This window comes from Lytechinus variegatus, chromosome 15 (assembly GCF_018143015.1).
Source record: "Lytechinus variegatus isolate NC3 chromosome 15, Lvar_3.0, whole genome shotgun sequence".
NCBI classification, from domain to species: Eukaryota; Metazoa; Echinodermata; class Echinoidea; order Temnopleuroida; family Toxopneustidae; genus Lytechinus; species Lytechinus variegatus.
The window spans coordinates 6913787-6926680 of record NC_054754.1 but is presented as its reverse complement, the minus strand read 5'-3'; the positions used below and the strand labels follow the sequence as shown (position 1 = coordinate 6926680).

Here is a 12894-nt window from a genome sequence, read left to right as displayed (position 1 = left end):
CCTAGGCAAAATAGACCGTCGATTGGTCCGCCGGCCTTTAATTTGTCTCGCTCTCGTACGATTGTTTCTGCAGCTTTAACTCGGGTTTCAGGACAAGCACGTTTTCATAGCAAGGTGTCGTCAGCTTAGCAAGGTCAAGTTGGTTCTATTCAAATGGCATGCCTTAAAAACTATTTTTGTTTTTATTTATTTCTTGAATCTTCATTTTTTTTTGCCGAGTGGGTTGAGCCAGCTCAGCCTCAGGAGCCGGACCACGGCATTTCTATTGCTGGCGTGTGCAATTTCTTCTGCACACATTTCCAATGCGGATATCACAATTCTGTGACTGCCACTGATCTCTCCCCTAACTGGATATGCGGGGAGGGTCCTTTGTTTGAAGCCCGCGAGTTCTATTGTCCGCCATACCAGTTCCCCCAAAAGGAACGCGATCGCTCCATTAGCATGTGCATTGTGAGCGATATGCTAGCTGTCTGCACACTGAAGCACTCATTGCTTTTTATACAAAACTTCATATATTTAAGGTGCCAGAATTCGCAATTTTCTTGAAACCATGTACTTTCCCAGTATACAATTCGGAAACATAATTTTGAAGGGGTTGGTGTTTTTCTCACCTACGGAAGAATGGATGAAATCCTTGACTTGTCTAGGGGTATTTTGGAGGTTTTCGAAATAACCATCTTAGGATCGCTATGGCGAGGACTTTCTAGGTTATGAAGGCTTATAACACTGGGCTTGAACCCCCCTTTAATTTAAGTCTACCCCACCCCCCCCCAAAAAAAAAAAAAAATCAAACAAGTCAAGTGTAACACCGAAAAATTCATCGCTTAAGTGAAACTTTAAAAATATAACTTTCATATTTTATTTCTGATTTTGATTAAATTTTGAGCATTATTGTGTGTTTTTCTCTCTATTCAAATAATCATTTCATGAGCTGAGGTGGACTCGCCCTTTATCATTGCGCGTCGCCAGAACAAGTCCACCCAATAAAAACTTGATTTGAATAAAAAGAAAAAAATTCAACAAGCATAACCCTGAAAATTTCATCGAAATCGGATGTAAAATATGAAAGTTATGGCATTTTAAAGTTTCGCTTCATTTCACAAAGGCAGTGTATACAGCCACACGCGTGTGTCTTTACCATCCAGCCACACGCGTGTGGTTATATCCAGAACACCTATCTGTGGATACCGCCACACGCCGCCAGTAATAACAGTAAAACATGTACCGCGGTATGTAGGTCTGACCGTCTATATCACGATCAAAATAACCTCATTTCTTCATTAAATTCTTACATTCTAAACTCCTTTGATTTCTTTAAATCGTTTCAATTTCATTCTCACCGTCTTCTTTCCTTGCTTTTCTTGTCTTGTTACAAAAGGCCGCCTGTTAAATAGCAAATTTCCACACTTTTTCTACTTGTGTTGATTCTACTGAATCTAGGCTATGTGCGCGTACGTACGAAACCCAAACTGTGTATGTCTACTACTGCGCTGCGCTAACGCTGTATGGGTCTGCCACCGCGAAGGAAGCCAGAATCGACACAAGTAGAAAAAGAGAATTTGCTGTTAAACAGACGACCGTTTGTAACAAGACAAGAAAAGTAAGGAGAGAAGACGGTGAGAATGAAATTGAAACGATCTAAGGATATCAAAGGGGTTTAGAATGTAAGAATTTAATGAAGAAATGAGGTTATTTTGATCGTGATATAGACGGTCAGACATACGGTACGTGTTTTACTGTTATTACTGGCGGCGTGTGGCGGTATCCACAGATATGTGTTCTGGATATAACCACACGCGTGTGGCTGGATGGTAAAGACACACGCGTGTGGCTGTATACACTGCCTTTCACAAAACACTTATATGCACATCTCGGTTAGTATTCCATTATTTTAACATTTTGTGCTTCCGGCAAGGGAATCCATGACACATGCTCCGGCGACGATTGCTCCGGTGACAAATGCTCCCCAAAATGCGACATTTGCTCCGCGACATTTGTCCTCGACATTTGCTCCGCCGACATTTGCTCCGCCGACATTTGCTCCGCCGATATTTGCTCCGCCGACTGTTGCTCCGCCGAAATTTGCTCCGCCGACTGTTGCTCAGTCGACAGTTGCTCCGCCGACAGTTGCTCCGCCGACAGTTGCTCCGCCGACAGTTGCTCCGCCGACAGTTGCTCCGCCGACAGTTACTCCGCCGACAGTTGCTCCACCGACAATTGCTCCACATTTAGCGACAAATGCTCCGGCGACAAATGCTACCTGAACGACACATGCTCCGGCGACAATTGCTCCGCCAATATTTGCTCCGCATGTAGGGACAGTTGCTCCACCGACATTTGCTCCGCATGTAGGGACAAATGCTCCGCCAATAATTGCTCCGTCCACAATTGCTCCATTGACAGTTTCTCGGCATGTTGCTTTAAAAAAATAAATATGGGACCTAAATAAAATACCTGCGACAAATGCTCCTCGAATAACAATTGCTCTGCTCACGATTGCTCTACCGACAGTTACTAGGCCTAAAAGAAGACAAGACACTTGCTCTGACGAAAATATTTGTTCCTTTTTTTTGCGTTACATACTTTTTTGTATTGTTTTGTTTTACCATTCAAGTTGTTGTGCCACTTTATATCATAGGCGGATCCAGGGGCGAGGGGCCCGGGTCCCACCTATTGGCGGAGCAAAAAAAAAGAGAAAAAGGGGGAACAAGAAGTAAAAAAACGGAAAAGAGAGAAAAAAAAAGAAGAGGAAGACAAGTGAAAGACTTGGAAAATAAAAAGAATCTTTCATATTTCACTATATAAAATTTTCGCTCGCACTTCGTGCTCGCATTGCCTGTTTGATTTACATAATTATCTTGTTAAATATGGAGCTTAAATATCAAGTTTGAAAGTCAATATGTAAAAGATATTTCGCCGCAGATATCGAACTTTCATTGTTTTGTTTGATTTACAAATTGATTGTTTTAAAGTGATTTTTAAAAATGTTAGTTTTATGAACATTAATGAACATTAATATTTTCTGCTCGTGCTGCACGCTTGCAAATGTTAACTTATCAGTTACCTTTATTAATTTCGTGTATTTCATAAAGATTTCAAAGTATCCCTTTGCAGGTCTGATAGTCAAAACGTAACAGCTAGCGCTGCACGCTCGCATTTTGATTGGCAAGTAATGTATGTCTCAATATTGATTATACAACAAGCTTCTTAAAATCCACATTTCGTGACAGTCTATCAAAAGTTTCGGCTCGCGATTTGCGCTTGCATTAATTGTTAAAATGTATTCACTCATTCATCTTATTCATAATTACCAAATTTCTTGAAATGTCCGGTTTTCAGGCCATGATTTCGTGCCCTACTTAGGCATATTAGCTTAAGAAAGAGATAGGAGAATATGGAAAAGGTTGTAAAAGAAATAAGGAACAGAAGTCATGAATGTAGAGAGAGAGAAAAAAAATTATTACAGGAGAGAGGGACGGGGGAGAAAGTGGTTTTCAAGGAAAGAAAGGGAGAAATAATCGAGATAAAAGCGCTGATGGATGATTTAAGTTCAGCCAAACTATTTCTTTTCGCTGAGCAATTCAATTAGGAATGTTAAAAATGTATAGAATAATGATAATAACCATACAGCTTTTGAGAAGAAGCGTTGTTAGTTTTACAAAAAAAAAAATGTTGGCGGAGCAACTGTCCCTACATGCGGAGCAAATATTGGCAGAGCAATTGTCACCGGAGCATGTGTCGTTCGGGTAGCATTTATCGCCGGAGCATTTGTCGCTAAATGTGGAGCAATTGTCGGTGGAGCAACTGTCGGCGGAGTAACTGTCGGCGGAGCAATTGTCGGCGGAGCAGCTGTCGGCGGAGCAACAGTCGGCGGAGCAACCGCCCGGTGGGGTCACTCAGCCGCAGAGGGGGACACGTATGACCGTTACCACAAATGCAAGTGACCCCCTATTGCAGTCAATTTCAAGGACATTTTGTGAAATTTACCCCCCTATTTTCACGCAAAATAAGGACAAAATTGCGGGAAAATGGTACCTTGAAACACCCCTAATTATAAGATTGTAAGGACACTTTTGCCCATTTCGCAAATTTACCCCTATTTACCGTATTTCAAGGACAGTTCATTTAACACCCTTTCCTCATTAGAGCTAATTGCAACACAGGCGTCAGAGTGCTCAGTCCTTAAAGATGACCAAGAGCCAAGTCATACTGATACAATAATCCAAAAAAACTTTATTTTTCTTGAAAAATAAGAAAAGTAGAATTCTTTGTAAAAATAAATGTAGAGTGATGCCCATGCCCCCTGCGGCTGGTGGCTCGGCGACGGATTTTACTTCCCGTAATCGTTCTCCCCTTTTTCCTGACCCCTATTTCCATCAGATCGAGGACGGTGAGCACCCCTATTTTCACTACTTCGAGGAGTGTTCTGTCCGCGGACGTTCCGTGAAATTGACCCCTTTTCCCGCGATTTTGGTAACGGTCATGCGGTCCCCAAGTCATATTGAGTGACCCCACCGGGAGCAACCGTCGGCGGAGCAAATATCGGCGGAGCAAATGTCGGAGGAGCAAATGTCGAGGAGCAAATGTCGCATTTTGGGGAGCATTTGTTACCGGAGCAATCGTCGCCAGAGCATGTGTCGGGTTACCCGGCAAGGAGGTCCAAAACGTCAAATTCGTAAAAATTGAAATATTGTATAATTCAAACTATAAAACACAAAAGAAATAGTGAGTAAAATCATTGACTCTCTCATTTGGATGTAACTGGCTCGTTCATATCACTATTTTTTTTTAAATAAGCGAAACTTTGAAATGTCATAACTTTTTATTTTACATCCGATTTTAATGAAATTTTCAGCATTGTGCTTGTCTGATTTTTCTCTATTGATTCAAATCAACATTTTTCTGAGGTGGACTTGACCTTCTCTCTCTCTCTCTTTCCTTCTGTCACATCGATCGACCCTCTTCAATTATCCTCTACCCAATTTGTTCATATACACTGTAGGCAGCGGAAGCGGGGGGGGGGGGGGGGTCCTGGTCCCCTAAATAGTAGGTGGGGGACAGACCCCCCAAAATTTATGTTGACAACTTTTTTTTTGTTCTTTTTGCTTGTCAATTTTTTTCCTGCATCCCCCCTAAATTCAGGTGGACCCCCCTAAAATCGCGCGAAGCTTTTAGTGTTTCATAAATTAAAATGAAAAGAAGCCGTTTTTCTTGTCTCTAGTACCTCCAATTCGGTTGACTATATTGCGATTTTGAACCTTGTTTTTAAAAGTGATTGTGAACGCACAAAAGAGGTATACAATATTAAAATGATAATAACTCCGCGCGAAGCGCGGAAGCTTAAGTGTTTTATCAATTTTTCTTGCCATAAAAATGGTCCCGAGAAAAGGGTATTCTCAAAGACATATTGAAACTTTCTTTGGAAAGATCAGATTTGATTACAAACAGTTTAGCATCAGTGCATATTTTTAACTCGCAAAACAAAGGAGAAGATTGGTAGAGGAAGATATTCCTCCCCGCGCAGAGCAATGAAACTCTGAATTTTCAAAGGGCGGACGTTTCATCAAATGTAGATATCTCTAATACCCAATCGTCTCTAATTCAATTGACTTTCTAAGATTATTGAACTTCATTAGAAGGAAAATAGTGCGCATAAAGTTGAAACTTCTGTGATTTATTGAAATTATCTATCTATATAATAAAGGATGATTATTTTTTTTTACTTATCCTGAAGCGCTTCATTTTGAATATAAAGAAACTTAAGTGTCATTCAAAATTTCAAACTGAGGGCGCAAAACAGGACAGGAGATGAATGTATACAGGGAAATGACATGAAGTTTAATACAATTTGATAAAAAAAATATTGTACTTTTTTATTTAATATGACACGAATTCCATATACCTTCCTCTTTTTTTAATTAGGAACCTGTTAATTTGCCCCCAAATTATGGTTGTTTATAGTAATGAGCTGAAAAGCGGGAGAAGCTGACTTTATGGAGGTGTGACGGCAGAAACTGATATAAAGATTTTACCCGCTCGGAGCCGACCAGACCAGAAGTTGCGCGATCAATTGAAAAAAAAGATAACTTCATATATTTACTTCGGCCTAACCTTACTCAAATTCATGCCCTAATGTATACAATTTTAACTTTAACTGACAAGAAGCACATAGCTGACGTGGAAAAACAGGGTTAGAGAAAAGGTGGGGGAACAATGGAGAACTTCAATATTGTCATTTAACCGCGCGCAGCGCGGAAGCAAAATTCATATATGAATTTAGAGCAAGAAGAGTGAAGGAGTTTCTCTTTTGAGAAAAAAATAAAGAATAAAAAGAAAAAAAAACACAAAGCTACCTTTCTTCGCTTTCCTCCCTTCCCTTTTCCTTTTCTTCTCTCTTTTTCCCTTCTTTTTTTTTCTTTTAGGGGACGTTTTTTTTTTTTGGGGGGGGGGGGCGACCGCCCCCCTGGCTACGCGCCTGCCTAGTCCTATACCATACATGTAGCTTGTAAATTTATTGTCCTTTCACAAATGAAAGATAAATAATTTTCAGAATACCTTGTAGATCCAGTCCTTGTCCCAAAAATCAGTCTATTTCGGTCAGGATCTATGCTTTGCAAAAATATTTTTGTTTAACTCCTCCGAAACGGCAGATTTTCAGTCTTAACTTAAGTCAGGGTGACCAGACGTCCCGTATTTCCCGGGATTGTCCCGTATTTTGCTTCTTTGTCCCGGCGTCCCGACAAACCCTTCCCGGGACGCCTATTTGTCCCGCATTTCAGAATATTGAACAAAATGTATTTAAAAGTGACGAATTTTCATCCAAATAACCAACATATGACGAAGCAGAGACAACAATGAAATTGATGAATAAACTTATGCAAGTTCTGCGGTGATTTTCTTGCTAACCCCGATATATACATCGCGAACTGGCCTCCTGCCATTGTGTGGCAGCTAGGCTACTATAGCTAGGCAAGTAGGATCGGAGCAGATTCTCTCCATCAAACATGCGAAAATAATCACAAAAAATGTACACAATTTGTATAATGATATTTTGGGTTCTCAGATTACTGATTTGGAGATGTGATCGGAGGAACAAGTTCTTGAGTTTATAGATCTAGTTGTTTAAGCCTTCGTTTTGAGTCTTGTTGTGTATGATGCTGCGATGCTTCATCTAATTTTTAAATAAAAAGAAAATCACTTTGAAATTTTATTCATTTCTAAAACTTTTTTTTAGTTTTATAATATATTTGAAAAAAACCCAAATATCATTATGAATTTTTGTTAGATGATTGGATTTTTTTGTTTGCTTGAAGTCTGAACTTTTTTCCTCTTTCTTACTTTTCTATCCTTCTTTCTTCATCATTCTACCCTTCCTGCTTGCCCGTTTTTGTTCCATCTATCTTTCTTTCCTGATCCTTTCTCTCTCTCTCTCTGTTCATTTTTCTTTCTTTTCTCCTTTTTCTTACCTGTCTTTATCAAATTTCCCTTTTTTTTATTTCCTTCATTCTTTCATTCTTTAAACTTTTTTCTCCCCCTCCCTTCCTCTCCTTTTTCTTTTAATTCTTTCTCTTCTTCCATTATGTTTTCATTCCTCCTTACTTCATTCTTTCTCCCTCTCTTTCCTCCTTTCATTCTTTATTTTATTTTCACTTCTAATTCTTTCCCTTATTCTTTCTCTTCCTCCCTCCCTTAATTCCTTCCTTCCCTCCTCACTTACTGTTTTCATTCTTTCTGTTCGTTTCTTTCAAAGAATGAAGGAAACATTTTTATTTCCTTCATTTTTTCTTTCCTCCTTTTTCTTACTTTCTTTTTTTCTCTCCTTTATTTTGTCTTTCACACATGTATTCTTCTTCCATTCCTTTCTTTTTCTTTCTTTCGGTATTCCATTCAAAGAATGACAGAAACTTTTTTCGCTTTTTATTCTTTCTTTCATCGTTTTATTCTAACTTTCTTTTATTCTTTTTTTTAATTTTCCCTTCATTTTCCCCTTCATTTTTTCTTTCTTTCTTCTCAATTCATCTTTTTTCTTTCGTCTTTTCTTTCTCTCCTTCATTCTTTCGTTCACCCTCCCTTCCAATTCTTTATAATTTTTCACAGGTGTAACACTGTGTAACCTTCTTTGTTGATCTTTTTTGTCGATTGTCCCGTATTTCATTTTGTGAATCTGGTCACCCTGACTTAAGTTTCACAATACATGCTATACACGGTCATTATTTTCGTGTCTCAGTCTTGATATTCTTCTGTCCAAACATGATTGATAAAGTCATAAAACTTGGTGACATTTGTGAATATTAATAAACTGAATATTTATTTGAATCATGGTTTGAATTTATCACGCTTCCAGAGAAATCACAACAATCGATAACCCCCCCCCCCCCCCCCCCCCCGGAGTTTTAAAGTTTTGGAAACTTGCTCTGGTAATTTAGAATTACCACACATGTATTTGAGCACATGGGACTACATAAAGTCTACAACCATGCAGTTCACCAGCTTGTCTTATCTGTGAAAAGTAATCCCATTTTCTCTGTTTCCACGGTCGTCACAATAAGTGCAATTATACGTGGCACAGAACGACATCTTAAACTTTGTATCAGGTATAAATTGGGCACAATTTTTTCATTCACCAGAGCGCTCAAAAACTTGAATTTTGGGCATATATCTGTGTACGCCCTCTATTGGTGGAAAGTAATATGGCAAAAATTGTTTAATTTTTTTATCTCTATTTTTAATCAAGAAAAAAATGATTGACAGAATCAAATTTATTACGAGCCAAGTTGTATGAATAATAGGTGTAATGGAAAATGTTAGTGTAAAAAATCAAGCATTTGCCCCAAAGAAAAAGAGAAAATAAGCCAAACATTGCCACCCTTATTTTGCCACACATGGAGATATAACTGAGAACAAGGTTTTATTATAATCTTGTTCATTGAATGAGTGTATGATGGGGTGATCATAATGTGCGCACATTTGAAAAATTATCATGAAGTTGATTTTCAATCAAAAATTTCTCACAGCTCACAAAAAAATTAATCAAAATAATAAATACCAGACGGAAGGCAAGATCCCAAAGTCATATTCGTCTGACGGAATTATGAAGTATGTCAAGAGTTTCGCTGGCATCGTGATCTGAAAATTCCATGGCGATCAACTAATGCGCGCTCGGCTGAAAAAGTGTCATAAAAAAGTGTGACCTTAATTTGCGCAAGATTGTTTTGCAAGGCTTTAGAAAAGAAATCAAGCAGACAAAGGTAAGATAATTGTATCAGATGGAAACTAAAATGCCATGAATTCGGTTGGTATCACATTTTACTTACTTATTTGGAGACTTCTGCTTGCAAACTGGTGAATTCTTGATGCTTATCGGGAAGGTCGGATTTTCTCGGAGCGGATGCAAAAGGTAACAAAATTTGCCAATGTTTTGCCAATATTTTCATTAATAGAGACCTTACCTTAAAGAAAATGACTGTAGTCAGTCAAGAAGCCATATGCTTGTAGAAAAAAAGTTATGGTATTCTTTCCTTACATATCAAGGAGTGTTTGAAATAATTCCAATTACTTGGGTAATAGTAATTGCAATGTAAAGCGCTTAGAAACTCCAGATTAAGCAGTATATAAATGTAACTATATAATTTTGCAGGTAGTAACGATGGCAGATTCACAATCTTCTCAACTCCCAGAGGATGAGCTAACTGTTCCTCGTGCCCCTCTTAACAAGATGATCAAGGAATTACTACCCAATGTCAGAGTTGCTAATGATGCAAGAGAACTCATTTTAAATTGCTGTACGGAGTTTATTCAGTTGGTTTCATCAGAAGCAAATGATATTTGCAATAAGCAGGCCAAGAAGACGATATCACCAGAACATGCACTTCAAGGTAAATGGTTTCAGAGTGGGGGGTCTTAAAGCTGTTTATAAGTTAGGATTTTCGACAACTGGTGACCTGGGAATGGAAACTAAATGAATACCTATGAGAATCCGATGTCGTTGTAAACTCCCTCGTAACTTTTCAAAAGCTTTATAAATTATCCACCATAGGGACTAACAGGTAAAATTGTTAAATACATTTGACCAGAATGAAAATAATAATAATAAATTATAGTACAGTTTTAATACGCATAACACCTACAGGTCTCTTTGCGTGAACAAAGCGAGAAATGTGAATAGAATTGTATATTTAAAAATTAGACGTCTAATAATTATACATAACATCAAAGAATAATAAACATGGATTGAACCTACATGTGACTAAGTTGAAAATTCTGAAAGATGTGGGTTTTTAATTGTATTTCTCAAGCTGGGTTATATTTCGTAATGTCGGTGGTAGAGAATTCCATTGTGCTGGTGCAGCTTTTTGGAAAGCCCGATCCCCATATGATTTGGACTTGAAAGTAATTTCAGAGAGATTTTGTGAGCTAAAACAGAGATTATGCCTGGGTTTATGAATTTGGACAAGTTAAGCAGGGGCAATACCATGAATACATTTGAATGTTAATGTGAGAAGTTTATATTTTATCCTTGATCGAATGGGTAGCCAATGAAGGTCAGATAAGATAGGGGTGATATGTTCAAACATTCCTCTTTTTTTTGCGAAGAAAATGTGTAGAATTTGACTGGCATCATGCAATGCATGCATTCATTATCAAACTTTATGCTCACATTTTTAGTTTTTCTTTTGTATGTTTTTCAAATGATTTGTAGCATTGGACAGCCTTGGATTTGGAGATTACCTGCAAGAGTGCAAGTCAGTTCTAGAGGAATGTAAGACGGTGGCAGCAAAGAAGAGGAAAGCAAGCACTCGTCTTGAGAATCTTGGTATACCTGAAGAAGAACTCCTTAGACAACAGCAGGAGCTCTTTGAAAAGGTACTTTCAACAGCTTTGCACTTCAAAGGCTACTATACATGTAAACCCAACTAAAGGGAAGAACATACATAAAGTATGCCATTTGGAGCCTAATTAGGGGGGGGGGGGAAGGTAATAGTGTAACATAAAGAGTTGCACTTAATAATAATATCCACAATTTATAGTGACTTTTTGTTTATGGTCTGCCATAGATTAATACAGATACGCTTTAGTAATTGAATGATTGTATCTTTTCTTTAACAGAGCCCATTATGTAACAGAACTTTTTGAATATTTGGTATTAGTATGTGACATAATCAGCTCCTACATGTGCACACTGACCAGGATGTGAATTAAATTGTATTTTGAAATAAAGAGAGATATTTAAAACTAATCTAAGTTAACCTTTTTACATCAGATTTGATGACATTTTCTGCATGCCTGTGTGATTTTTCTGTATGCGATCAAATCAAATTGTTCTTGAGATGGACTTTGCCTTGAGAGTTGTTGATTTTTTTCACTTCATACATGTACATATATGTGATTGAATTCTTACAGGCAAGGCAAGAGCAAGCAGCAATAGAACACCAAGAGTGGTTGCAGTTGCAGGCAGCACAGGCGGCTCAGGCTCAGCAACAAGGTCTCCAACAAGCTCTCCAACCAGGAATGCAACCTGTTGCTGCAACAGGGGGCAACTTGCAATCTTATCAAGTTGCGGAGGGCATACCCCAGCACGGAGCTGTGCCTTCTCTCAACCTTCCTAGCAGTGGGGCGGGGCAACTACCCACAGAGTCCGCCAGCAACCAACAGATCCCGCCCTCATGACGTTCCTGATCTAGGAGGGGGCACTCAATTCTGATTTAATCAGAGGATTTTTAATGCAGAGACATAAAGTGTTGGATCTGTGGAGAAGAAATCTGGCACCTTCTCAACTGATGAGGTTCCTTCCCCATTCATCATGGTCTCCTGGGGTCGGTTTCATTAAACACAAATTTATTAACAACAAGTTGTTATGATAAACAAGTTGCTATAACAGTTTAAAGCTACTGAAATTGTTTAATCTTATTGGCTAATTGTAAACTTGTTATAGATGTTGTGCATTTGTTGTTATAACAAATCTGTATGACATGGAACCCTGAAGTAGATTGCTCAGATGAAGGTATTAAGGTAATATTGTTCTTAATTCAGAGATTCGAATTGTACTTCATAATTGATGGTAGATTATTTCTCCAAGTACCCACCTAAAATCATGTGGGATAGAGTTGTGGATCCAACCTCTTTATTCTTACAGCATAACCTTGAAGTCTTCAAACCTGAACTAAAAGACCCATCTTTTCCAGCAACTGTTGATGGTAGATTACTTCTCTAAGTTCCAAGTACCCACCTAAAATCATATGGGGATAGAGCTTTGGATCCACCCTCCACTTCTGCAGCCTCAGTAGACCTAGTCTGCTATGCAGACTCGTTGAATCAGCTGAGGTACACACACTGCAGATGCGGGTCTACATTTGTAGACTACCCTCCTTATTCTTACAGTATAACCTTGAAGTCATTAAACCTGAACTAAAGACCCATCTTTTCCAGCAACTGTGTGTATTATGTGTGCCATACTGTGGGAGTTGGCAGCTTTGAATGTTTTGCACATGTGTAATCGGTGCCAGACAAATGCTGTTCATTATCATCATCATTAATTAATTGGTGGTGATTTTTTACCTGATTGCTAAGAAAGCATGAATGCTTGTAAGCAAGCAACCAGAGGACCGACATCTTAATGTCCTCTCCGAAGGACCTGATACTGAGTATTAATGCCTTACCAAAGGGCACTAATAGTGGGAATCGAACCCGGGTCACCGGAATACAAATCCCCCGCTCTACCGACCGAGCTATCGCGCCTATCATGGTCAGATAGTACTCTGCAGGCAAGACCTTTGGTTTTTGAATGTCGTACAGTGCATAATGCAGAGTCTGAAGTAGCGAGACTAGATTCACAGTAAAATTTGACTGCCTCTCAGAGAGTTCAGAATCTAGTTTTCACTCTAGACATGGTATACA

At 38.7% G+C, this 12894-nt stretch overlaps 1 protein-coding gene across 2 annotated transcripts; it reads left to right on the top strand.

The window, feature by feature from the left end:
• Nucleotides 1–32: 32 nt before the first annotated feature.
• LOC121428543 (protein Dr1-like) lies at nt 33–12154 on the top strand. Of its 2 annotated transcripts, none has more exons than XM_041625235.1 (4): nt 33–133; nt 9638–9875; nt 10700–10863; nt 11401–12154. In XM_041625235.1, the coding sequence occupies exons 2-4, from the start codon at nt 9647–9649 to the stop codon at nt 11665–11667; spliced, it is 660 nt and encodes a 219-aa protein (XP_041481169.1). In that variant the 5' UTR covers nt 33–133; nt 9638–9646; the 3' UTR covers nt 11668–12154. The 2 variants fall into 2 exon arrangements, with proteins under 2 accessions (XP_041481169.1, XP_041481170.1); XM_041625236.1 differs by having other exon boundaries at nt 45–139; nt 9637–9875.
• Nucleotides 12155–12894: the final 740 nt, after the last annotated feature.